General features: G+C 51.2%; 2 protein-coding genes across 6 annotated transcripts in view; both read right to left on the reverse strand.

Annotated features, from left to right (window-relative positions):
• The window catches only part of Mtfr1l (mitochondrial fission regulator 1 like), a 12,846-nt gene extending 3,343 nt beyond the window's left edge, over positions 1-9,503 (reverse strand). For 2 of the 5 annotated variants that reach the window (XR_002212054.2, XM_020158725.2), the window contains exons 1-6: positions 9,260-9,399; positions 6,780-6,903; positions 6,184-6,288; positions 3,322-3,431; positions 2,897-3,108; positions 1,096-1,417 (exon numbers count right to left, since the gene is read on the reverse strand). Coding sequence is in view for 4 of the 5 variants with exons in the window: in XM_020158725.2 (XP_020014314.1) it covers positions 1,096-1,417; positions 2,897-3,108; positions 3,322-3,431; positions 6,184-6,288; positions 6,780-6,803 (773 nt within the window). In the remaining variant the exon portion in view is untranslated. Of the gene's footprint in view, positions 1-1,095; positions 1,418-2,896; positions 3,109-3,321; positions 3,432-6,183; positions 6,289-6,779; positions 6,904-9,259 lie in introns of all 5 variants that reach the window. The other 3 variants (XM_020158728.2, XM_020158727.2, XM_020158729.2) reach the window with 3 other exon arrangements.
• Positions 9,504-11,595: 2,092 nt separating this feature from the next.
• Selenon (selenoprotein N) lies at positions 11,596-26,470 on the reverse strand. The gene is made up of 12 exons (XM_020158723.2): positions 26,279-26,470; positions 25,541-25,658; positions 22,607-22,740; positions 20,187-20,396; positions 19,848-19,972; positions 19,356-19,493; positions 17,885-17,966; positions 17,575-17,763; positions 17,166-17,271; positions 15,731-15,843; positions 15,546-15,647; positions 11,596-13,891 (listed from the first exon to the last, which is right to left on the reverse strand). Exons 1-12 carry the CDS (start codon positions 26,468-26,470, stop codon positions 13,721-13,723), a joined length of 1,680 nt encoding a protein of 559 aa, XP_020014312.2. The 3' UTR covers positions 11,596-13,720.
• Positions 26,471-27,212: the final 742 nt, after the last annotated feature.

Genomic DNA, 27,212 nt, shown 5'->3' on the forward strand with positions numbered 1-27,212 from the left:
GGGGTGGGGGGAGAATGGGGCTCAGGAGACAAAAAAGGATCATTGTACAGGGTAAGTCATGATCCCTTCAACAGGAACTTCATCAACTCAGGAGAAAGACCTCACTTCCAAACCCTCAGACAGATTCTTTCCCTGCATTAACAAATATACAGCTGCACTGCCTGGGCAGTGCTGGCCATCAAGATCTGGATGTCAAACTAAAGTGCTCAGGAACCTACATTTGAACAAGTTCCTTTGGTAAGTCCCAGGCAGCTGCTCAGACCATACTTGGAAAAACACTATGCAAAGTGGTGACTCCCTCAGGCTGGAGCTCTAGGGCATCTCTGCTAGGTAAGTTTCTCAAGGGGGTCAAAGGGTGGTGTTGCTTCAGTTTCAGGCCTTATCAAATGCCCTTGGACTTGAGTAAAATCAGCTAGAGCTCCACTCCTTAGAAATTCTGTTTTGTCAAGTAAAATGTGTATTTTTAAAACAAATCTGAACAGTTCTATGGGCAGCCAGGTTTAAGAACTCTTTTTTGAATCCCAATAGTCTTGTTTTCAAATCCCTGAATTAGTAGGATGTTTTGCATTGCAGGACACTGTTTTAATGTAGAAGCCCCCAACTTTACAAAATTCTACCCAAAAAAATCTTATCAATTTGAAGTACTAAAATTATATATCAAACTCCCAACTTGGAAGAGTAAGGCATGGAGACACTGTCCCTAGCAGTATAAAAACTGAAGGGGTGGGCTGTGGGCATGGCTCAAGTGGTAGAGCACCTGCCTAGCAAGTGAAAGGTCCTGAGCACCAAACCCAGTAGTTAAACCCCAGTAGCATCAAAACAAAAAAGCTCAAGGTTGAAGCCACTAGAGATAGAAGGTGGATTAGATGAGCCTTCTTATAAAATCCCTACTGGCCTAACATTTGTTTGGGACCACTTAACCCAACAAATATAAAGTGTTGCTCTTTCCTCAAACTGGGCCCCAGGCACTAGGCAATCAGCTAGCTTTATGAATGAAGTCATGTGGGTACTAATGAGAACTTACTATGTAAATATGCTGCATTAGCTCATTGGTCAAGGGTAACTTTAAACCAGAGCTCCTAATTAAATACTTACAGATCTTGGCTCTGTTTTATCCGGTGAAAGTCCTTCAGAATACCCATCATGTCTGCAAAGCTGCTGGCCTTGGACAAAGAGATGCAGTCATCCTCTTCAGATGAGCTGCAGGTAGCTTTGTGTTCTGGTTTGCAACATTCGGGGCTGGCAGAACAAAGCAGGGGGACTGATGGAAGCTCAGGGACCTCTACCTCAGTCTCCTCGGTGATGTCACTAATGACAAAGGAAGTTGTAGAGTGGAATGAGGATCCAAAACAAGGTAAGGGAGAAGAGACATTTGAACTTCCTGGAGATAAGAAATCTGGCGTTAATGAAGCCGAAGCTGAAAGAGAAAACAATAGGCATGGATGGACATTGGGGCTACAATATAGCAATGATATCTTATCACCACAAGCACTGCCTACAGAATATATTCATTTTCTGAGCTGACACCAAGAGATTCTGAGCGATCCCAGGATGGTACCTGTAGCCAGTGAAGCCCCCGCCCCCAAATCCTTCCTACACAAGGGTTCAAGAAGATGGAGAAACACAGGGCTCTTCCAGTGACCCAAGAGGGCAAAAAAACCATCCCATAAAGGCCTTGGCTCCTAAAAGCTCCCATTCCATAGTGGATTATGGAGTGACAGTCTAGGCCTATCTTTATCCTTCTCTAACTGGAATAGTGCTTTTGACTCTGCTTCTTAGAATTTTGCTATCTGTGAGCTGTTGTTTTGGGCAACATTAGTATGGCGATGGGCCCAAATTTTTTTTGGCAGTACTGGGCTTTGAACTCAAGGTTTCACACTTGCTAAGCAGATGCTCTACTATTTGAGCCATACCTCCAGTCCTAATATGCCCAAATTTTAATGGAGACAATTTCTAAGTGTCTAAGATTTTTCATAGACTACTTCTACTTGTCTCTTGGATGACAAAAAGTAGGCAAGAAATAAATGGAAAATTTAAATGCAAACTGTCCATAAAGCTTCCATGAGAGAATTCAAAGAGAACACTGATTTTTATGTGCTTCACCAGGTGATAATATTTAGGAACTATGTCTTTAAGCCACTGAGCTTTTTTTTTTTTTTTTTTGGTGGAACTGGGGTTTGAACTCAGGGCTTTGCCCTTGCAAAGCAAGCATTCTATCACTTGAGCCACGCCTCCAGTCCATTTTGCTCTGGTTATTCTGTAGCTAGGTCTCACGAACTATTTGCCTGGGCTGGCCTCGAACCACAATCCTCCTGATCTTAGCCTCCCAGGTAGCTAAGATTACAGGCGTGAGCCATCAGTGCCTGGCACGCTGAGCATCTTGGGAGAGATCTACTTTCTCTGGTTTAGACAGGCTCCCATCCATTTCCAGTGGTTCTGCCTTAACTGCAGGAAGAAAGCTAGAGGGATAGGGAGGTGATCTCTGGTTTAAAAAAAGACAGGACAGGGAAAGGTGCTTAAAGGGAATACATCTTGTGGTGGTGGTAAAAAAATGCTTACTACATTGAAAAGCAAAGCTACTGTGAGTTCATAGAAAATGTGATTTTGAAGACACTGCAAGAAAGCATTGGTTTTATGGCTAAGGGAGGGAATCTGTCTGGGAGTTCACAGCTTAAGAGAAGACTTTGTTACTAACCAAACCATTTAGCCCAAAATAACTAGTGGAAATCATCCAAAAGACACTATAGGCTAGCCAAGTCTCAGACTAATCCCCTTAGTCCAAGGTCTTCTAAGTCCCCCTGAATCAGAGATCAGCATTTTCCTTACCCCTGTCCTACCCAAAAGCCAAGAGGAAAGGACAATCTACTCTACTATAGCCTGATTCAAGGGCTCCTACCGACATCAGCTGCCACTATCTTGGCAATTTGGCTGCGCAGGTGGCTCAGCTCATCTTGCAGTTCAGTGGTGCGACTTAGGGCTGGCAGGGCTGGCTTCTTCAGGGCCAAGAGCCTCTCCTCAGACCCACGCAGGTTGGGTACTGAAGCATTGCGCTGCATGACAATCAGAGGGCTGGGCTTCCAGGTGTGCCTCAGTGGGCGTGTATCACTTCTGGACCAAAGAAAGACAAAGCTGTCCGTGACAAATGGCTGGCCAATATAACCATCCTAAAATTCCTTCACCTCACAGGTTTCACTCCCGTCTTGAGCCCAGAGCTCTCATCCCTATTGCCCTCAGCCTCTCATGAGCACCCTCTTTGCTGCTTGCCACTTCTAGGAAGAAGCTGCCCAATTCCCTAGCAAACTGGCTACCAGCTTCAGCTACCTGACCCGGGCATATGTCTCCTCTTCATCTGCAGCAATCCAGGCGATGTCAGCCAGAGTAGGGACTGGAGGCACATCTCTCAAACACAGATCAGAGATATTGGGCAGGGTCTGTGGGGAAGCCAAATCCATCAACATTTACTGACAAGTAAGCAGACTGATACACAGTGAGACACCTAATCCAGCACTGGGTGTCAGGAAGGCTTCCTAGAGTGGGTAGAAACAAGTTCCTGGGTGGAAACAGCTTGAATAAGAGACCAGAAGCAAAAGTTTGTGGAGTTATAGATCAGGTCTTCAGTGGACTGGCCTGAGTTACTTTTTTGTTTTTTGAGATAGGGTGTTGCTATGTAGACCAGTTAAACTTTTGTTTTGACTTTGCTACCTCTACCTCCCAAATGCTGGGATTACAGGCATGCACCACCACCAGCATTTAAGTCGATTTTTAGTAGATATGGCTACTGTCTACAATCGTCTTGTCCTCTGGTTGTGAGAATAATTATGGCTGTTAAGATCACCAACAACTTGTTAAATCAATGGGAAATTTCTCTTGGCTAGCTCTTTTTATTTATGTTTATTTTTTTTGGCTAGCTTCTTTATATCGTTATAGCTAATTGGGTCTTTGTTATTTGATGCTGGGAATTGAACCTGATAGCTAATTAGGATTTATATTATTATAGCACTGTTGTTTTAAGCAAATCTGGTAATTTGAGTATTTAAATGTAAATAGAAGTGATCAATTATTCAAAAGTAACTGAAATTTCTTAAAATAGCTTCTCAACCTAAATGAACAGCAAGCAAGGAAAAATTAGGATTCAATTTTATGCTTATTCCGATTAAAACAAAGTAAAAAACTTGCATCTACAAAAATAGTTAACTACACTTAAGACATTAATAGTTATTATGTCATCACTGTGTGATTACATGTAATTTATTTTCCTTCACTCTTTATAATTTAATAATTTTATGTCATTAAATTTAAAAATATAGTAAGACTTCCTTAATTATTTAAGTTAATCTAATTTACATCAGAAATCTGAGGATATTAATTATAATACCTATAAATTCAATTGTTTCTGCTACAGATTGTTTGGTAGGTGGATAAGGAGTTTGATAGCTACTGCTTTTTTAGTACAGTACCTGGGACTCACAGGAGTGAAGTGATACTTCAAGGTCACAGAGTATTTCCACTCACCCAGGAGCTACTGTTTAGATGGACCATTAAAGAGAAGCTTTAATTTGTTTTCCTGGATTAGCTCTGAATACTCTTGGCAATTAAATGAATCAACACAGATAACTACTTAGCACAGTGCCTGACAAACAGTTATGTGCTTAGTAAATGTCAGCTAATATTATTAATACTATTCACACATACTCCTGCTCTGAGGGAGCCTGTGTCCTTGACTATCTCTGCCCTGCAGCATCTGGCCAACAGACTAGAGAGGGCACAGTCAAGTGTGGGGCAACCTCCATAGTCAGTTATACTCCCTAACTGTATTTCCCCTTGTTTCTGATGCTTCAGAGGCACCCAGGACCACACCCTATTGGACCCTTTAGGCAATTCTAGATAGTTGGCAATCTGAGTCATAAGACAGCCCTCACCCATACATACTTCCAACCCCATTCCTGACTCTAACCCTGACACCATTATTAACTCCAGATCCAGTTCTGCAGACTTTGCAGTTAGCATCTTATATAGAATCTTGGCTCCTTCATTTCTACCTAGACCTGGGACCTTTCATGCATATATTTCTGTATCCTCTGTGTGTATAAAAAGTACTGTGTCCCAGCTTCAAACTTACACCCCTATCTAGCCTGGAGATGATGCTTCACCATGAGTTCCTAGATGGAGGCAGCTGGGCCCAATAAATGCTACTTAGCTTTCTACTGTAGGAGGGAGTCTCAGAGACCTAGGCCATGAGGGTGGCTGCAAAAGGCTCCCTGGACACAGAAGGCTAAAGTAGCCCAGTAAAGGCATGGCCTATTTAGCCAGAAAGAGGAGCTGGGGATTTGAAGCTTCAGAGAAACACTAAAAATAGTAGCTAAGTGGCCAAGTCATAGGGCTGGTGAGAAAAGTGGAGTTCCACTCAAGAATTACAGCACTTGAAATAAATCTGTACTGAACTTAAGTCATCCTATTCAAATCCAGCCTCTTTACACCATCCCTGTAGAATGTTCCAGTCCACATTTCTAGGCATCATTCCAGATCTAATGACACATAATCTCATTGGGTCCAGAGACTTGATATAGACTCAAAGTACTCTTTGTCAGTACTATAGATAACTTTTTTTTACAATGATGGTAAGCTGTTTATCTGAACTGTCCAATATGGCAGCTTGTTAATCATCTCTGTGAACAAATACCTGACAAAAAACTTAAGGAAGAAAAGACATATTTTGCTCATGGTTTCAGAAGTTTCGGTCCATCACGGTGGGGAGGACATAGTTGGTGAGAAAAGTGGAGTTCCACTCAAGAATTACAGCACTTGGTGTCCCATTAAGAACCTGCCAGTTTGCACGCAAACATCTTTAAATACAGACGTAACCTATCTGGAGATCTGGTTCTTTGGAGGCCTTTGGCCTGCTCTGATAAGCTTGGTTGCTACACCCTGATGCAATCTGAGTCACTTACCAGATAAGATGCAAAACTGTTAATCTATGAGCAAATTGGAAATTTGACTGTTGTGATCATTGAAAGCACAGTGATGAGGATCTATCATAATAAGCACTTAGTAAATATTTCTTAAAATGAAAAAGTGACCAAGAAAGATTGCCGTGGCAAATGCCAAGATGTCTGGGGCACAGAGTTGCACTGTTCTGCCACAGTCTTTGAGTCTCTACTTTTCCTGCCCTTCCAGCACACTCACCTCAAAGGATGCCCGGGCACATGGCTTCAGGGGTAGATTGGTCCCAATTCTTCTTACTACACTTCGAGCAGCCCCATGGGGCTTGTTTTGCCAGATTGGGATAGTCTAAAGCAGAGAGAGAGACAGCCACAACCTTAGTGACAGTCTAGCCATTGTCCCTGCCCTCGCCCTCTAGCAAGGAGACTGGATTCCCTACTCCCAGGGACAGAGCACCATCTGGGAGTAAGTCAAGTCTCAATTATGCCTGAGGGAAGGGTCTCTCGTTGCCAGTCTTCATCTTGGCTAGCAAGCAAGAGGCACCTGCTGCTGCTAAGGCAGTCAATGCTGGGAGGGCCCAGTCAAGGGGCTAAGAATTAACTGGGTATAAGGACAATGCAGGCTTCCCTCCCCTCCCTCTGCAAAGAAAGGTAGAAGCACATTGACTCCTGAGGTGTTCACAAGATTACAGTAAGCTCTTCTCTGAGGAGGGAGGAAAGTCTTGCTCCAATTCCAGGTCTCCAGGGGAAAGAATTAACTGGAATCTTAGGGCCTCATACAGTACTTCAGCAGGTCTAGCACTCAGTCCCTTCTCCCCCCATCCTGGGAATACCACTTACCACACTGGCTTCCATCCCTGACATTTCGACCAACTCCAGCACTTGAAGGACAGGACAGCTTGGGGAGGTGAAAGGTGTGAATCCTTCATATCAGGCCATCTTGACAAACACCAGACTTCCCTTCCTGTGAAACAATCCCCACGGTGGAGACTCAATGGCTACCACATGAACACAAAACAGGCCCTGTAGAGTCATGACTAAAACCAAGATCTCTGATGTTTTGCAGGGAGAGAAAATCTGCCTGAGAGGTTGCCTGCACTTAACACTGGCTTTTCTAAATCTAGACCCTAAAGGTTGTGTTCCAGAGAGCTTGGCCTTACTGGGCCCTAAGGTTTTGGGCAAAGCTTCAAAAGATCCATATAGAACCTTTGGTAGCTATAAAGCTCATGGGCAAGCCAAACTGAAGGTGCTATCCAAACTCAACACTGATTCTATTTTTTGAAATACAATACAGAACAATTTTTGTTCTCTCTATGGCCATGCTGGGGTTTGAACTCAGGCCTTCACACTCACTAGGCAGGCATTCTAACACAACTCCAACCTTGCATTCATTCTTGAAGATGAGATCTAAAAAGCACTGTAAGTGCCAACCAGCCTGCATTGCTTGGTCCTTGCAAGGGAGTAAGAAAGAACCCACAAGTCAGCTTACGCTAATTTCAAGCTATTGGAGTACAGGGAAAAGTGGGGGGGGGGTGAGATAGTGTTGGAGATTGAACCCAGGGTCCCCTAAGACTCCTAGCATTGAGCCACACCTCCAACCCCAAGAGCCAAATTTTTTTATACTGGCTTAGCCACCTACTGGCTCAACCTTTGTCAGTGTTATTTCTCAAACTGTAAAAAGGAGCCAGGAAAAGCTGCCACTCTAGGATACCAAAGGCCTCGTGAAATAGGGAATTTTAAGGTGATTAACGAACTTAAGGAGTCATATGAAAATATGACAAAAATAGGTGGCATCACTCCTGACTGCATTCTTCACAGCTGTGCTAGCATGGTGAAGCAGATAGTCAGCTCATGGACTCCCTTGTCCATCAAATGCCAACAGTAACCACTAATGCCAGGCCCATAGGGTCTATGAAGGGATAACAGTCATGCTCTCAGGAACTCACAGTCCATCAGAGACAGGACCTGAACACATCATTCTAAGGAAGGCTCAATACCATTTACTTGAGAGGCACAAGAGGCAGGTGGGCTCAGTGCCCTAGCCTCAAGGCCCCATGGTGTGTACAGAGTAGGTGGGAGGGGGAGAAACAGCAGCACTAGCACAAAAAGGTGAGGGATATGTAAAGAGGGGCAGAGTATCACAAGGCTGCAAAGATCCTGAGGGCTGGGAACAACTGAGTGAGAAGTCTTGCTCTGAAGAGATGGACTGAAGTGACAATGGCTCTTTCTGGAGAGTTTCTTGGACGTTTTTCTTCTACCTTGGGAGAGGAGGCATCATTTTATGATACACATGGGGAAAGGAAGCTGGAGAGGAAGTACATGCAGCAAAAAGCGCCTAAAGTCTGTCCATGTTTTGCTGCGTCCAGCTGGGGCTCCATCTTCCCACTTCCCTTTAAGCCTTTTATCAAAGTCCCTGGGTGTGCCAGGCTCTGAGTTGAATGTCAGTGCCTGCTGCAAGTTCACTTAACAGTGCTGCTGCATTTCCCACTTTAGTCATTGCAGCCACTCCTCCTCACCGCCAAAGGCTCAGTTGGACCAACCCTCAGCCGCAGCCAGAGGAATTTTAGCAAAACACTAATCCCGTGCTCGAGAGTTTAAACCCGTTTGCCAGAGCCAACGAGATAAAACCCAGACAGTTCAGCGCACCGCCCGTGGACCTCCACACGGCCCACCCCATCTCTGCCCTGGCCAGACCGCGCCCACAGCTGGCCAGAAGCCTGGACAGCTAGCCAGAACACACTTCTCCCTCGTCCTCTGCCCTACCCCATCATAGACCCAGCAGGCCGCTCAAAGCCTGCTGCGCTTGGCCAGGAGCTCCTGCCGTCGTGGGACGCGGGAATGGGAGCGGGAGAACAACTTTGCTCCGAAACCCCGCCCGCCGCGGGTTCGAAGCGCCCCTTCCGCGCGGCTGACCCGACGTGCTGATGCGCGCTCTCCCGGCTCGGGGGACAGCTGCTCCGGAGCAGGGCCTCGCCTGCTCCGACCTGTGCTAGCGCAAAACTTTGCCGAGCGCGCCGCGACGACGACAGTCCCCCCATCCCACGAGGGCCCCGTGCGGCGCCGAGGGCTGCGGGACCCGGCCCTGGCCGCGCCCCCTCCCCCGGAGCGCCGACCCGAGCAGGACCAAGGTCGACCAAGTCCTCGCCGCCTGCCCAGCGGCCCTTGAACCCACAGGCCGGCGCCGGTCTCCAAAGGAGCGAGGCGGCCTCGCGGAACGCGTTCGGAACGGTTTGGTCTGGCCTGGCCTCGCTTTGCTGGGTGACTCGACCGAGCAACTACCCCTTGAGAACTCAGTTTACCCCCTGCCAAGTAAGACATACAGCGGCTCCCGCGAGAACTCGCGCCGGAACGGGAGCTGCGGGCTCCGCATAGTGTCCCGCACCGACGCCCGGTCTACGGTTGTGCGGGAAGGCCGCGCTCCTACTTGCCGGGCTGTCTTCAATCATTTCTCACCTCAGACTCCGGCTCCCAGACTCACTCACCTCACGGCCCCTCCTACCACAGCCGGCCGCCCAGCCTCAAACGCCCTCACTTCCGCTGACCCGCCCTCCCCGGAAGCGATCCTTTGCGGCTGCGCGCCAACGCGGCCTCCTAGGGGGCGGGGCGCCGGCGGAGGACACGCCCCCGAGCGGGTCGGGCCCGCCTCTGCTTTCTGCTTACTTGGTCTCCAAGTTCAGTCCCATCCAACTTCCGTGTTGCTGCTCGGTTCCTAAAATGTGCAGTGTCTGCTGTCCCCACTCCTACTGCAAACTTCAGTCCTCACGTGGCGTTCCAGCTTCCACATCTGGCGCTTACCACGTCTGCCTCGTCCTGGTTCCCTGAGTTCATGTTTTCAGCCAAGGCCTTTTACAGTGTCCAGCAAGAATGTGCAGAAGGGAACCGGGGGTGTGGCTCCCTAAGTGTAGAGCACTTACCTAACAAGCAAGAGCCCCTATAAAATTAAAAAAAAATAGGAATGGGCAGAAGAGCCCCTTTCTCCTTTGATTGTTGCCCTCTAGTGCTTTGTAGCTTTCTTCTATTCCTCTGTTTTCTCTCTCCCTCTCTCCCTCTTTCTCTCTCTCTCTCTCTCTCTCTCTCTCTCTCTCTCTCTCTCTCTCTCTCACACACACACACACACACACACACACACTGTGTAGTATATTCAGTTTATGGTTACATGGTTAAATTGCTGGTTCTGGGAGAGAGAGACCCACGTTCCTTACAAGCACACAAGCCCACTCCCTCTCTGTGCTGAAACCTTCACGTCTCCATGGCATCCAGCTACTCCTCTGCCCTCAGTACATGGCTTTGCCTGGCTCTCTGGCTGCAGTTCCTCCGTCCCAGAGCTGCAATCCCTAATCTGCCAGTGACAGCTGGCTTCGTGGGTGAACAGCCCGTGTAGTCACAATGGGCCCCACGCCCAGAACAAAAACCCATACTGCCTTACTGCTCTGCTGCTGCCCTGCTGAAATTATAGGCATGTGTTGCTTGATAACAGGGATACACTCTGAGAAATGCATGCTTAAATGATTTCTTCGTGGGAACGTCGTGGAGTGTGCGTACACAGACCTAGATGGAATAGCCTACTGCACACCTAGGTGATGTGGTAATAGCCTATTGCCCCAAGCTACAAACCTTACAGCATGTTACTGCACTGAATACTATAGGCAAGTGTAACACAACGGTATGTGTACATTCAAACATAGTCAGGGTACAGTAAAAGTGCTAGGTGATAAGTTTTCAACATACCGTCACACACACAGCTCATTGTTGACAAACCATCATTAGGAAGCACATAATTGTATATATTTTTTGACAGTACTGGAGTTTGAACTCAGGGCCTCTAGGAAATTACTGTTCCTCTTGAGCCACACCCTCAGACCTTTTTGCTTTAGTTTTGTTTTTTAGATAGGGTCTCATGCTTTTGCCTGGGCAGCCTCTGACTGTTATCCTTCTACCTCTGCCTCATGCATAACTGGGATTATAGGCATGTACCACCACTCCTGGCCCTTGACTATGTAATTTCTTTAACATGAGACATTTCATTGGACTTTCATTTTGCACAGAGCCCAAGTTATGAAAGGTTGATTTCAGGATGGCAAAATGTGCTTTAATCATTACTTGCAGGGAGAATGGAGCCTCCTAACCAGGGAATTTACTTCTCCAAGTTCATGATCAATTGATAGGTGATATAAAAGGCTGTTTGACCCTGCAGTGTGATTTATGCCCTAGAGCCCTTCCCTGTGGGTCAAGCCAAAGCTAGGCTTTGAGACTCTATCTGCTCAGCATTTTACCTTTTCCTCATCTGCCTCAATTCCTCTTTTACAGGTCTTTCCTTTATAACGTATACTTCTCTCCAAAATCACTGAATGCTTATCCCAGGCTCTGCTTCTAATTGAATGGGTCTAACTTCAGGATTGCTGTCAACACAGAGCATCGAATTCTCAAAATAGTATGTTCTATCTACCATTTGTTCTGTCACAAACTTATTTTAGGCAAGTCACTCAGGCCCTCTGGTGACAGACAGGATAATCTTCAAAGGCATTCCAGCTCAGGTATGTCCCCTGCCAAATGCCCTTGCCCATCTGTCAACCTTATCCGAACAGGGGAAGGAGTCAAGACCATGGAAGGACAGAACTGAACATCTTGCTCAAAGGAAAAGAACTGAGAGCCACCCTAGTCTCTCCAATTTTATTATGGAACATGTCTGAGGAAAGTGACAGAAGGCAGCTAGGGACCTCCCAGCTGGGAAGGGCAAAGGCATCACACGAAGACAGAAAGCACAAGCACTCAGTGCTTCACATAGGACTAGGACTGCTCCATGTGGTGTGGAGTCCACTCCCCTGGAGCAGCAGGACGGGGAAAGCCTGTTGGGGTGCAAAGGCCAGGCCTCTTGAGGCCCCGGGGTGCAGGGGACCAGCTGCTGCCACTCAATCCTGACAAGATGGTAATGCACTGAGAGAGGCTTAGACACCCTTCCTCACTGTAGGGGAGGAAACTGCCTCCCTGGACAGAGAACCTGGCAGAGCACATTGGCTTGTGCCCTGTTTGGTCCAGGGATCAGACACCAATGACTCGAAAAGCTTTCCTTTCCACATCGGGGAAGATAGGCAGGGGGGAGTACCAAACCAAATATCCCTGAATCTAGACAGCTTTTGGCCTCACAGGTGGGTTTGAATCTCAATTCTAGCATTCTGAGTGACCCCAGGCAAGTCACATTGCTTCCCTGAGAAAAGTTTCTTCAATGCAAAACGGGAACAATTATCTAACCTGGGTTTGTCGTGAGGGCTAGTTAAGTAAAAAAATACTGGTCATGATGGCAAAGAGCCCCAAGGACAGAGGCTCTTGGGAACCAGCTGCTTTTGTTAAACTTGGTACAAAATGGAGACTGAAGCTGGCTGTGAGGCGAGCTCAACATGGGATGGGGATTCCATGGCTGGCAGGGGACCTCAGCACAGATGAGGTTGGAGTGGGTCTGAAGAAGAATTTGCCTTCCTTCCTTCCTTCCTCCTCTGCCAGGTCTGATTGAGCCCCTGCTGGAACGAGGGAGGGGACAAAGAGAGAGAGAGGAGCTAACTTCAAGTCTTAATGAAAGGAAGTCAAGGGTGCCTTCTGGGCTGTTGGTTGCGGGGTAGTACTGGGGTGTACTGATCCGTGGAGGACTGCGTTTAAAAAGCTCAAAGAGAAGGAAGAGAGAGGCATTTCTTCCCTTGTGCAACTGCGAAGACATCAAGCTGGACCCATCTAGGATTTCAGATCTAGCTGTCATGGGGCTGCTGCTGGGAGAAGCCATTGCTCCTTCTTTCTCTTCAGCACTTGGGTTATAAAAAAATATCCACAAACTGTGAGAAAGTTCGCATAAAAACACTTTTCTGCATGTATAAAAAAAGAGACTGGTCAGCAGCTCAGAATATGGGCCAAGGCCCCAAGAGTGGCTAACTGGTCTGGGTGCCTCTGGTGGCCAGGACAGTGCTGACTCTGGGGGAGGATGGTCTATGGCTGGGCTGTGTTTCTATGGAGTCTGGTCTGAGGGACAGGAGGTGTCACAGGGGCGCTGGCTCCAGCCTGTACTAGAGTAGGCAGCCAGAATGCATTGGCCCTGTGGGAACCTCTTGGGGGCTCCCCTCCTAAAGGCGGAAGCTTATTTCACAGTGATCTTCCCCAAGTCCCCAAAAAGGCTCTTGGTCTAGTCGTCAGGTCTGCCAAGTGGTCTAGGGAGAAGGGTTGCTGTGTGGCTTTCACTGCTATGGGAGGCACTGCACATAGGCTCCAGAAGGCTGTCTCTAGCTGAGAGTGACCCCAGCTGGGGGCATCACGCACAGGAGGCAGCTGAAGGGATGGCCATAAGGAAGGCAAGGCAGACAGTTTGCAGCCTGGCCCCCTGCACTGGCGCTCCCAATGTTTCCTTTGCGAGTGAAAGGCAGCAAGGAAAGGAGGGGGTGGTCTTATCTTTCTAACCCATTACTTCCTGTTCTCCACTTACGAGGGTCTGGACCACGTGATAGGTAAGGGCCAGAGATGTCACCCCAGGCCCTGTTTTGGGAGTTCCCAAGCAGCTTCCAGAACCAGGTGGATAGAGCATAGCTGATGGAAGTGTTTGAGCTCAGGGTTCATCTCCTCCCTACTGCTGAGGCAAAGCCTTAGTGGCCAACCTCAGTTGACACCAAATCCCAGGCAGCCTAGGAGGGGTAGGGAGGGTGCATCTGGAGTCTGAAATGAACTAAGGACCTCTCTGGCTCTGGGACCTGAGAGGTCCGTCCCCAGGCCCCTACACAGCCCAACTTTGCAAGGGCTCAGGTGCACTAAGGCTGGAGGAGGGGTAGGCCACGCCGGAGGCCCTCCTTTAGGAACTGCATGTAGGTGGCAGTGGACGGGTCTTCAAAGGTGGATGAGAAGCTGAAGACATTGTTGTCGATGTCCTCAGGCTTCAGGGAGGTGATATCCAGGAAGTAGTTGGCATTGATGTGGTGGACCTGGGAGAAGGGTTGGGTGAGGAGAGCAGGAAGCCCTGGGGGAAGCCACTCTGGGCCAAGCCTGCTTGCTCTGGGGTGAGAACAGATGGGCTATGGGTGCAGAGGGCCCTCTCCAGAACCTGAGCCAAGCCAAACTGGGCTGCTCTCTCCCATCCCTTCCCTCACAGGACCTCTGACTACCAAGCACCTCCCCACCTCATCCACTAGGTGAAAACCTAGCACCTTTCACATCACTTTTTCCTCTACACCATCCCCCAAATGGTCTCTCTCTCCTCTGATTGCTGAGCTCCACGATGGCTTCTACCACAATGCCCAGCGCTCATGTGCCTGCTTCCCCATCGTCTCACACTCCAACCAGTGGCTTAAGGGTGGAGCTGCATCTCTCTTTTTTTTTTGCATACTGGGGTTTGAACTTAGGACTTCGGGCTTGCTAGGTAGGTGCTCTACAGCTTGAGGCATGCCTCCAGCCTCCCCTCTCAGGTGTTTTTTTGTTTGTTTGTTTTTGAAACAAGTTCTCACTATGTATCCCAGGCCCGGAACTGGAACTTGTGATGCTCTTGCCTCAGCCTCCCAAGTGCTGGGATTACAGATGTACACTATTGCACTTGGCTCTTGGAGCCCTGTCTTTATCATTCTGAGAAAAGCCTGGGACAAGCCTGGGAAAATAGTTCATGGGACCCTATCTCGAAAAACCCATCATACAGAAAAAAGGGCTGGTGTTATGGCTCAAGGTGTAGTACCTGAGTTCAAGCCCTGGTACTGCAAAAAAAAAAAAAGCCTGGCAGAGTGGATGTCCCATAAGTGAGCAAACAAGTGAGGGGATAAATAAGTGAACCAAGAATCAAGTCCCCATGAGCGTCCTGTCTGCTCATCTCTGTGACCCCAGAGCCTTGGCCCGAGTGCTCTACCGGGTGAAAGCGGTTGATGCATTTTGGTGCCTAGCTCTCCTTCCAGGCCTTTCCACTCTGATCTCCTGACACTTCCATGACACCTCCAGTGAGTGCTCACTCTCGTCCCCTTGAGCCTGGGCCAGCAGAAGCCTCATGCCTGCCCTTTTCCTCCACCAGCCCTCACTGGACACCCCTTCTATCACAACCCAGCCCAGTTCCTGGCTGTTCCCATCCTAAGATCCTAGGGCCACTGACCCCCTCCTACAGCCCCAAGTCCCACACTAGCTGTCTCTTAGTGTGGCTTCAGTCAGAGCTGTAGATACTGAGGCTAACAGGCAGGTCTAGCTTCGAAACCAGCTGCTCTTCTTAACTGTCTGTAACTTTTGCCAAGTTCCTGAATCTTTTCGAGCTTCACTTTCTTCATCTGCGAAATGGGCATCCAGTGATCCTCTGTCTCCCAAAGCTGCTGCAAGGACCCAATGAGAGGACCTGGGCTGCCAACCCTGGGCTGGCTGCCATGTTCTGAGGGGAGCCTTCCCTCCAGGCCATGCTTCTGTCCTCGTGGGGCTATGCTGACCCTGCTGCAGGGCATTGCTCACTACAGCAGACTCCTTCTCATCACTCCTGTTGTCCGGGGGCTGACTGAGGCTCAGATCAGCTAAGAGCCTTGCTCAAGGCTTCACTGCCAGAGGTGGTAGTGCCAAGCCCGAGGAGCCTGCACATCCGGTCCCCTGCTCACCACTCCCCGGGGCTGTGGTGCTCACCACGGTGCCGTTGGGCAGGCAGATGATCATCTCCACAGGGAAGCTGTACTTCTCCAGGTGCAGGCTGGCCAGCTGCCTGTGGGATGCGTTCTCCTGGTTGCTCTGTGGGGACAGTCAGCACCCTCCTGACACCTCAGCCCCAGTACTTTCCCAGGGGCTCCCGTGGGCTGTTCTAGACCGCTCACCTGCAGGTCCTCCAGCTCCTTCACCAGGGACCAGGTGCTGATGAAACTCTCATTGAGGAGGGCGAGGATGGGCGGACTTTCCAGGACGGTCTCCCGGAGAGTCCGCCCGGAACCTGTGAGGGAGAGGCCCAGGCCAGAACAGTGAGGTACCTCCATGTGTCTTACTGTTTTGGTTTTTTCCCTGGTACTGGAGTTTGAATTCAGGACCTTTCACTCGCTAGGCAGGTACTCTACCACTTAAGCCACATCCCCCAGCCTTTTTTGCTTTATTTTTCAGATAGTCTCACTTTTGCCATTTCTGCCTCCTGAGTAGCTGGGATTACAGACGTGTACCTGACTTGATTTTTTTTGGCAGTGTGGGGTTTGAACTCAGAGCCTTGTGCTTGCTAGGCAAGCACTCTGCCACTTAACCCATGGCTATAGCCCTGGACTTCTGAGATAGGATCTCACTAACTTTTTTGACCTTGAACCTTCTATTTCCACCTCCCAAATAGCTGGGACTACAGACCTGTGACACTGCACAAGCCCTCAATCAGCAATGATTTGTTTTAGGTAAACCTCACAGGCTAAACCCAGGTGAAATAACAGATTCACACAGAAGGTACAGAATAAGGGGTAGCTGGAATTATTGTCAGTAACAAATTGGAATCCTGGGCTGAGATTTGGGCTTGGGGTTTTACACACTTGTCGATAGTGACAGCTTCTTAAATCCACGGAACTCTCTGTGCCCCAGGGTCTTTGCACACACTGTTTCTCTAGCTAGAAACCGCTTCCTCTTGCCGTAACTCCTATTCTTCCTTCAATGTCTCACTTTATGTCACTCCCTGACCTACCAGTTACATACGGCTGTGCCACTCTGAACTCGAGTTGAGTAACACTCACCACACTTGCACCATACTCGTTCACTGCCACGCTATGTGATGCCAGTGCTTAGCCTACCGCTCAGCACAGCAGGTGCTCAGAATGTTTGTTGAGTGACTGAATGAGGGCAGGGGCACTGTTCTACTCAACTTTGTACCCACTGATGATACCCAAAGCACTTTGTATCCAGCAGGTCTTGGGTGGATTTTCTGAATAAGAAACACAACCCAGCCTCTGGCACTGTTTCCTCTCATGGCTATTGCTTTGTAGAGTGCAACTCTGGGGCACTTTCACTACTGAGAAAACAGAGGCTCAGGGAGAAGAAGGTATTTGGTCAAGGTCACCAAGCTGCAAATGGCTGCATCTGAACCCACACTACAGGGCCCTTTCTTCTGCACTGGCACCTTCCTGTGGGCTCAGCACAGAAGTCCCAAGCCTGAGCTGATGTCCCTATGCTGTACAGCCTGTGACCCTTGAGGTTCCAGTGAGAGAGTTCTGGTAGTCAGAGCCTCCTATGCCCCAAGGGCTGTAAAGTCACCCCATGTTCCCTTAGAACTGGCTGAGTCTCCCTTACCTCAGCAAGACTGGTCATCCAGGGCCCCCCACAGCAGGATGGAGTGCACCAGCTTGTTTTTGGCCTTGGCTCGGTCGAACGCCTCAGTGAATGGCAGGTAGGTGACCTGCGGTCAGACCAAGATGGAACAAAGCTACTGTGTACAGCCAGGGTCCCATTCAGGGGCTGTGTGCAGGGCGTATCTACACGTGTGGGTTTAGGTAAGTGTGTGCATGTGTCTGAGTGCTAGTGCACCTGTGTGTGAGGGGGTTTGGCTGAGCCAGGCTGAGTGTCCTCCAAGTGTCAATGGCAAAGGGGAGGCTGCTAAGGCTCAGGCTGACCCTGCACACACACATGTTCCAGGGCCCACACTTGCAGCACAAGCCTGATCCTCAGCCTGATCCTGGTCTTCACCCCTGCCCAGTCTCACCTTCTTAAAGGGGTACATGGCCACCTCCAAGCGCCGGGTGGCCTCCTCCCAGCTCAGCTCCTGCTGCCACTTGATCTCCTCAAACACAAACTGGAGGGGCTCCCCCGAGGGCAGGCGGCTATCGATCCAGTTGCCATCCTCATCCAGGATCACGGAGGGCACTGAAGGGCCCATGGCCTCCAGCTCCATCTGGGCCAGGGTCAGCCATAAGAGCCATCTCAGAGATGGTCCCTGAGAGCCTTTAAGAGACTCTGCTCATTATGGAGGCAGGGAGACTGAGGTCCAGGGAAGGGGCTTCAGCTGAGTTTACCTGGGGTATGTAGCCGATGTCTACCTCCATGCCACTGCTCTCACTGGCCCCGTACAGCCACTCCATGTCCACATTCAGTGACCTGGCGACGCAGGGCAGAGCACTGTGATTGTCAAAGCCCATTAGCTACATGCCAGACTCCATTTTGTTTAACACAAGCAATCGTCCAATTTCACAGATGAGGACACTGAGGCTCTGAAGTGGACCTAAGATGCTGGGATTATGACCACAGAGCATAGAGTATGGACCCTTTCCTTTCCACAGGCACTCTGACCGCAGTCACTGGGCCAGCCTGGACAGTTCCCAAGGGCGCTCATGGCCTGACTCACGTCCTACCCATGACTTTTTCCCTTCGAGGCAGAAAGATGGTCAGTGCCTTGCTGCATGACCCAGGCTGGGGCAGGAGTGAGATTGGAGCCTCTGGTGGGCAACAGGTTTAATCTGGTCAGTGTGATTTGCAGGCCCACCACATGGGGGAGCTCCAGGACTGACAACCAATCACCTTTGTGGCAAGTGAGGCACCAAAGGTGCCCTCACCTGTGGTGTCCCTGTGCCCTGGTTCTTAGGGGAGGGAGAGAAACCACTCCCACTGCGAGGGGCAACATGCTCTTCTAGGCTCTACTAACCATCCCTTCACTCATACCTCAGGGGTGAAACAGGCCTGCAGTCAACCTCCCACTAAGCAGGTGAGGAAACTGAGGCCCAGAGAGGGCAAGGCCTGGCCCACAGCCACACAGCCCAGTGCTGCCAGGGTCAAGAATTAACTAGGGCCTCCTGGCTCCCAGCCTGGTCTTATCCCTGTATAAGTATCACTCAGGCATGCTAAGTGTCCACTGCTATCAGGGAGGAATCTTTGAAGCCAGGCCCTTCTGGATTCCCTGCTACACTGACCGGTGGCTGACCCTGAGTAGGTGAGGGGTGCAGGCAGGTGGCTGGCACAACACTGCCCCAAAAGATCCCCTAAGATTCTGTGGGGGGTGGAGGGTCTGTCTTAGGGTCCTGACATGTGCTGTTTCCTCTGTCTGGACCCTGTCTTCCCCTGGGGCTTTACTTAGTTGTCACTTCTTCTAGGAGGTCTTCCTGGACCTCCATTGGCAGGAGTCCTGCCACCTGATAGCCTTGCCTTGGCGGCATGAGCAGTCGTGGTGGTCTGGGGCCCATCACAGGATGACAGAGGCATTAGCTTCAGGGGGGACCTGGTGGCTGTTGTGTCGGGCCCCACAGAGGTGGCGGCCCAGTGACAGCCTAGGAGATGCTGGTTGGATGATGGTGTCACTCCTAAGCGCCGCCTCCTGTCAGCGCCAAGCCCCTCCCAGGAGCTGGCTGGGGCGGAGGGGGAGGGGCGGGGGGGTGGCAAGGAGGGATCAGAAACAGGTTGGGGGGGTCTCTGGGTCCCTCCACTCTGAGCCCTTGCTGTTGGGACAGGACAAACTGCATCAAGGTGCCAAGGCTGCACCCAGCCAGCTCCTACCTGTGATTGGGCACGAAGAGCCGGAAGTCACGAATGTGGGTGGCATCTTTGGAGAGGATGATGTGACCGGTGAACTGGCCCGGGGAGAACCAGAAGGGGAAGTCGGGGGGTTCACTGAGCTGGAACTCGGCATGGATCCTGTAGGGAATAGGGTCTGCTAAACTACAAGCCTCATTTTCTTCCCCAAAGCCTGGGAGACTTTAGGGGAGAGGGCTAGACAGGTAGAAGAGAAATGGGTGTGGGGCAGAGAAGGCACGAGGCCTGCAAATGCTGCCATCCTTCCAGGCCTGGTTCATGTATTGCCTCTTGGGGAAGCCTTGCCCTGACCTTCCCCTGAGCTCCCCAGCTTCTTGAGGGCATGTATGACCTGTATCATGGCCACCTGTTCAGAAAGCCTGAGAACACAGAGCGGGAGAGGTGGAGTCAGGGGCCTTAGGCCAGGCCCTCCCCTGCCAGTGCTGCACTGCCCGGTGGGCTTCGCAGCCCACTCACCGGAACACCACGGTGTAGTAGGAGTCACTGGTGGCGGTGAGGCAGGCCACAGCACCCTGAGGGGCAAAGCGGGTCTTCACGAAGGGCCGTGGGTGGAACATGCTCAGGAGACGGTGGATGATGACCTAGGGATGGCAGTGGAGACCTCAGGTTAGCCTGGCCTGGATCTGCTGGCTAGGGTGGCTCTGGACCTAAAGGCTATGGGACAGGGGAGGCCAGAGGGAGGCAGGAGAGCAGGTGGGGCAGGCCTGGCACTAGGGTCTAGATGCAGATGGGGAGGGGCCCGGGCTAGGGCTGGGCAGGGCAGGGGAACCCAGGTCTTACCACAGCTGCCCTTACCTCCTTGCCTTTGGGTGGCGGTGGGTAGAAGCGGTTGTTGGACAAATAGCCAGTGAAGACACTCAGTTCACTGGGGATGATCCACCAGGGTTCACCCAGATCCTGGCCTTGAGGGGGAAGGAAGGGCCGGAAGTTGCGGGCGGCAAACACTGCACTTGGTGAGGCTGCAGTTGTCCAGTTACGGAGGCCAGACAGGGCAAGGCGGGAGACCTGGGGTAGAGGAAAGCCAAGACTCTGGGGTACTGAGGATTATGGTTGTGGGGGGCCCTTCCCTTATTTGGGAAGGAGGTCTCCCTTGAGCACTAGCCAGACCATAGTCCAAGGGAGCCCAGGAAAGTTCCTGCCCCAGTGATGGCCACAACCTTGGCCCTGCCTGCCAGAAAGGGGTTCACTTCATCCTTCCAGGCACCCAGCCACAGCAGTGCCCCAGTGGCCCACTCAGCAAAGCCCAGGCCAGAACATCTTACGCAGGACAATGGAGTGAGGGAGCTGAAGGGGCCACCCAGGACTGGTGCAGGGTGGTGAGCTCAGGGCCTCACACACAAGCCACCACCAAGCTCTAGGCCACATTGCCCTCCACCAGCCTTGCTTTCCACCCCTGATCCCATAAGTCTCCTGACCAGATCAGAGTTTGAGTTTGATGCTGAGTCTGAGGAGGGAGGCAAATGGCCATCTTTTGTGTGAAATCCAGAGTCAAGAGCAAGAAGACACCACAGGGAAGGTGAAGAAGTCACTCCCAGAGAGGGCCCTGCCCAAAGTGTCACCTGCCTCATCTGCTGGGCCCCTGGCAAAGGCCTTTCCTAGCCTCCTTCCTCTAGCTGAGCTCATGGTCAAGAAAGAGCAGGGTCAGAAGTCACAGGGCTGTCTGCACACAGTGTGGAGCTCAAAAGGGTGCCCTTGAGCAAGAGGCTGTCTTGTAAAAACTTCACCCTCCACAATTCCTCCCTCTCCTTACGAGGTACAGGAAGGAGTGGTGCCCACTGAAATATTAGCCACCAGGACAGTAACCTGGTTTCTTTAGGGAGCTGCCCAGTCTTTGATGAGCATCTCCAAGGTGGCAGAGCCAGGCTGGTGGAAGGCAGTAAGAAGGGGAGATGGGAGGAAAGAGATGCAGGAAGTCTCTGACCCCAAGGGATTTACCAGGTGGACTCTCAAAGCAGAGTTGGCTGTGAAGGGCCTGGCTGGTCCCACTCCCAGGCTGCCCAACCCTGCAGAAGCTGCCAAAGAAGGGGTGCTACCTTTGAGGGGCTCTGCCAGGGTGGCCCAGGGCTGCAAGGGCTGGATAGGGCCCAGGTCCTGTCCCACCCCATTCCTACTACTCTGGGGGGGGGGGCGGTCATCTGTTGGACAGGCCCATCCCCACCCACTCCACCTCCTCCCCAGGTCTTTCCGTGGAACATTAAACTCAAGTTTCCAATCACTTACTGGGCACCTCCGCTACCTAACTCCCCGCTCCCCCCCCACATTCCCTGGGCATCTCAACTTCAACACATCCTGACTAGTGTCATTCCCTCCCCTGCTACGGTCCCCATCTGGACAAGCAGCCTGCCCACATGCACTGGTCACCAGCCAGCAGCCTAAGTCACTTGACCACCCACCATCAACAGCCACGCCTTTCTTCTTCTCCCAGCATCCTCCTGGCTGCCTGTGCCTTCCAGTTCCCTGCCTCCTCCTGTCCTGTGAACTGGTCTGTTTGCCTCCGTCTGTCCTTGTGTTACCTCCTGCCACCCCTACCCTAGCCACCCACCAAGTGGTTTGAAAGGAAGCAGGATGGCTGGAACATGGAAAGCCAAAGGAGTAAGCAGCAGAGAGGATGGACAGGTGGACAGGATGGCTTCTCTCTGTGATAGGCACAGACCACATAGACCATAAGGCCTGGTGTAGAGGAGGTGCAGGCAACTGGAGCATTTGTCTGCTTGTCTGCTCCCTCCCTCCTTCTCAGGGGTCCTCCCCCTACCTCCTTTACCTCCTGTCAGAGCTGAACTCAGGTCCAGGTCACCACAGTGTAACAGTATGTACCAGGTGATGCCAGCCATCCGCTAGAGGTCTGGGGAAACGGGCGGGCAGGAGGTAGCCATTTCAAGAGAGGCAGTGTGTCACCAGGGCTCTCCAGCACTTGCTCTTTTTGCCAAACAGACTCTCCTGCCAGTGGGCAGTCTCTGCCAGATGTCACTCCCTCCAGGAAGCCCTTCCAGACCCCCATTGTGGGGAGCAGATCATGCTTCTCTCCTGCTCCCCGACCAGACTGGGAACCTGGACAGCAGGAACCTCTCCTGCACTCTTGGGCACAGGGGGCATACAGAGGGCATCTGACAGTGGAGGGAATGAGGAAGGGGACACAGACAGGCTAAGGAGCAAGTGTATGTAGGCCATCTGCTGTCTGTGGTCCAGCCCATGGGGGCACCCCACCTCAGACTCACCCCTAGGAACCCATCTTTGCTCTTTGTCATGGTCTCTGGAAGCAGAGGCTGGAATTGGGCTTCTATGGTGAGTGTCTCCTCACTGGGGTCAGGGGGCAGCTCTTCGTCCTCATAGCTGGCCGCAGTAGTCGACCCTATGGGACACAGATGGCTAGAGAGGTCCTGCCCTTAGGCTACAGGCCTTGCTTCTCTCAGAACATCTGTGATTAAGGGAGCCAAGGCTTGGAGTGGGGATAGCAATTAACAATCACCCAAGAAACAACCAATGTGTATCGCATTTTACTTTCACAATAGCAGGGGGACACAGACAATATTACCAACTCTATTTTACAAATGAGAGTGTAGAGGCTCAGTGGTAAAGTCACTTCCCCAAGGTCACATTGTTAGGTAGCAGGGAAGTGAGGATTCAAATGCAGGCCTGTTTTGGTCTCTTTTGGTCTTGGGAACTGAGGAACTCAGTCAAGGGAATCAGAGTAAAGAACACAAGCAAGAAACAAAACCAGGCTATCTTTGGTGTCACCTAAAGAGCACTGGTATGTGGTGATGAGACCACTTCTCCCTGCTCTTCTGGGTGCCTTGATCCCTTGTACAAGGAGGGTAAGACTGAACTTGACTTCTCAGATTTTCTGCTCACTTGCCTACCTTGTGTCTGTCCAGCATGGAGGGAGCAATGATGTAGGTTTAAGGAAGAAGCCAATCTTTAAAGCAGTACTTACAGGCTGGTGTTGTGGCTCAAGTGGTAAGGTGCCTGCCTAGCAAATATGAGGCCCTGAGTTCAAACCTCAGTACTGGAAAAAAAAGTATCTGGGCAAGGTGACACATGCCTGTAATCCCAGATTTCAGGAGGAAGATCAAGAATTGGATTTCACAATGTAGCCTGGGCTATACTGTGAAATCCTGTCTCAAAGCAAACAAACAAAAAAACCCACTCAGGTTACCTGGGTGCAGTGTATACTATAGTCTCAGTTGTTAGGTCAAGACAGTAGGATGGGTTGGACCTGGGAGGTTGGGGCCAGCCTGGGCAACATAACAAAACCCTATCTCAAAAAAAAAAAAAAAAAAATAGGGCTAGGTGGGGCTAGGGATGTAGCTCAGTGGAAAAGTATTTGCCTAGCTTGCAAGGGTTCAATTTCTAGAAAAGTAAAAAAAATTAAAAGACCACTGCTGCCAGCATTTTACACTTTCAACTTTGCTTCCCAAAAACAGTTGTTGTCCTGCTCCCAGCATTTTATAGCCCTTTAATTTTTAATTTGTTTTTTTTTTTTTCAGAACTGGGGATGTAACTCAGGGCTTTGTGCTTGCTAGGAAGCACTTCATCACTTGAGTCACATCTTCAGTCCTTTTTCCTTCAGTTATTTTTCAGATAGGGTCTCACGCTTTTTGCCCAGGCCAGCTTCAGACCATGAATTTCCTACCTATGCCTCCCTTGTAGCTGGGATTACAGGCATGAGCCTGCCTCACCTAGCCCTTTGGTTTTGTCATAAAAAGTGTTATTTCCTGAATTATAAGTATCATTTGCTTGTTATAGATCGATCATTTGTTAAGAATTTAAGGGATAAAGTGAAAAATTAAACACTCTGTTTTTTTGCACTCATAGCCTGGAGGAACTGGAGGGATTCTTTTCCCCTGACAAGGATTTATGTTACAGCAAGCTGTGCTAACATGTCATTATGAGGGGACTCTGGCTCTCTGATTATAAAAAAGGACCAGAGGCAGCTGTGCAGATGCTCAGAGAAGCATATGCAGGCTGAGAGGTAAAGGCAGTGTCAGAGGTGGCAGCCTGTTCACTTCAATTGCTTTCATGATGAGCTGCCTGCCTCTGACACACTGATGCACAGTTACTGCACCAAACTGCATCTTCATCTGACCTTCCTCCTCTAGCAGCAACCACAGGTCACCGCCAGCAAGTGACCAACCTCCTAGTCATCCCTGAGACACAGAAAGTTCACAATGATATTATGGGATTTCTGTCCCAGAGAACAGCTGGCTTTTCTTTGTGCTGCCTCTCTTATCTATTGACTGACTTCCACCAAACAATCTGGGTACCAACTAGGTGCCCAAGATCATAAGTTTGAGAAACACTGTAAGAGGTTGGTGGGAGGTGAACACAGAGTTTGGGGATGGCTGGGGAGTGGTGAGAGAAGTGTTTTATAATTCACTGGAATGTTTCAGCCCCTCATCTTTTTTTTTTTTTTTTTTGGCAGTACTAGGTTTGAACTTAGAGCTCTACCATTTGAGTCCCTCCCCCAGCCCTTTTTGCTTTTAGTTATTGTTCAGGTAGGCTCTTGTGTTTCTGTCCAGGCTGGCCTGGACTGTGATCCTACTATCTATGACCTACCCATGGATGACCAGAGGGTGCACCATGCCCATTAGCCCTTCATATCAATCAATCAATCAATCAATCAATCAGCCACTGATACAAGTAGGCAAAAATGGATAGCCAGAGGGGCTAGAATCCAGCCGCACCCATGCAGAGCTTCCAACCAGTACTAATAGTTTGGGCTCAGGTCCAGTGAACAGCTACCTGATGATCACTTTGCCACCACCTTCTTTAACCCTCACATCTGTGAGCTGGGCAGAACCCTGGGAGGACCCAGATGGTCAGGTTCTAATCTGGCTCCCCTACCTTGTAGCTTGAGCAAGCGGGTGGATCTGTCTGTGTCCTAATCTCCCCAACAACAAATACCAGGACAGTGTCCATCTCCCTGAGCTGTCATGAGGCTTAAAGCAAGAACCTACATCAAGTGCCTTAAGTGACTGTGGCAAGGGAGGTGGTCAGGGCATGCTGACTAGTGTTATTATTCAAAAACATGAGGAAACAGACTGGGTGCTGAAGCATCTCACTCAAATCACCAGCCACAAAGTGTCCCAGCTGGGGACACAGGCTGCCACCAGTGCAGATGCCCTCCTCCCTGTACCCTGCCTCTCTGGTACCTGTCAGTTTCTCAGCAATGGGTTTGAACTCCTCAGGACTGATGTACATATCCTGGTCAGTGTCCAGCGAGGAAAAGAGAAAGAGGCCATCTGTCCCCAGAGCCTTCAGTGCGGATTCCTGCTGGGGAGGAAGGGGCTGGGCTGAGCACAAGTTAGCTGTCCCACTCTGTACCTAAACAGGCAGTTACTTCCTGACCCAGCAGCTCCTGCCACTGTCTTCCAGAGTTCCCAGTCCTTTCAATTTGTTCAAATGTCATCTCTGAACAGTCCCAGGGCCTTCCCTCCCCTTTCCAGTCACTTCTGCCTGGTCCCTGCTTCACTGAGTATTCATTCACTGTCCTTTTCTCTGAGTGCCCCTCCCGGCCTGTCGCCAAACCTCTTCCCCACCAGGCCCTGTCCTGCCTCACCCTGTTCTTGCCATTGTCCTCTCCTGCCTCCCCTTTCCACTGACCAGGCCTCCCGAATCCCCCTTTCAGGGTCTCCTGGCCCAGCTTCACTTCATGCCTTTGTCTGCTGTCACTGTCCAAGGCATCTTCTCCCCCTGCAGTCTGTGCAGCTCCTGCCTCTCCCCCTGGCCAATCTTTCTGCTGCCTCTCCACCGTTTCTCCAAGTCCCCTGTCGCCCCATTCCCCGTTCCGGTCCACCGTCACTGTCCTCTTCCTCCCATCCCGGAAGGTACGCCCGGGTCCACCCCACCCGGCCACCGACCCGCAGCGCCCCCATCCCGTCCCCGCCGACCTGCCGCGCGGCCGCCTGGGTCTCGGCGATGCGGGCGCAGGCCCGGGAGGCGGCGGCGGCGACGGCGGCGGCCAGCAGGGCCCCGAGCAGCGTCAGGGCGCGGGCGCGGCGGCGCGGGGGCGCGGGCGGCGCGAGCGGAGCGGCGGGGCCGGGGCTGCGCGGCCGGCGTTCGCTCGGCCGGGCCCGGCCCATAGCTGCGGCTCCGAGGCGGCGGCTCGGGATCGGCGGACGCCAACTAACTGGCCGCGCGGGCGGGGCCGGGGGCGGGGCCAGGGGCGGGGCCGCGCTACAGTGGGCGTCAACGGTGCCAGACCGTGGTGGGTGACCTCACTGCCCTCACAGGCCCTTCCAGATGCCCCGGCCTCCATCATGGCCTCGGCGTCCCACGAGAAGGGGCCGGGGACCACCAAGCCTCCTGACCACCTCTGCTAGCAGGAAGGAAGGAGCCCAAGGCCGAGCCACCCTCACTCCACCTGTTCCCCCAGGGTCTCAGGCATCCAGAGCAGAACAACTGAAAAGGAAATCCGCCCCATCCTCCATGCTCCAGCTGGAGGGCCACTTCGCAGAGTCATCCTCTTTCAAGCCACACGCAAGTGGCGCGGGAAGCCCTGAAACCTTCACATCCAGGGCCAATAGTTCCTCCTTTATAAAGAGAGCCACAAGAAGCCCTTTTGGGGGACATACGGAGAAGGAGTTCCTTGGGAATGGAGCAGGTGACATGACTCCGTGGGTCACCGGCACCTTCTTTGCTGGGTCTGGCCTGGCACAGGAGTGGTTTTACTGGAGAACTCTTGGCATACTTGGAGGAGGGCCTTGAGAGGAGAGGCAGAAATACTTCCCTAGCTGTCAATCTCCAGGACCCCTGGTTCCTGCCAGGCTTTCTGCTATTATATGGAGCCCTGGGCCCGGGAGTGGCTGGCTTCACTTTTCCCAG

The sequence above is a fragment of the Castor canadensis genome, chromosome 7 (assembly GCF_047511655.1).
Source record: "Castor canadensis chromosome 7, mCasCan1.hap1v2, whole genome shotgun sequence".
Taxonomy (NCBI): domain Eukaryota; kingdom Metazoa; phylum Chordata; class Mammalia; order Rodentia; family Castoridae; genus Castor; species Castor canadensis.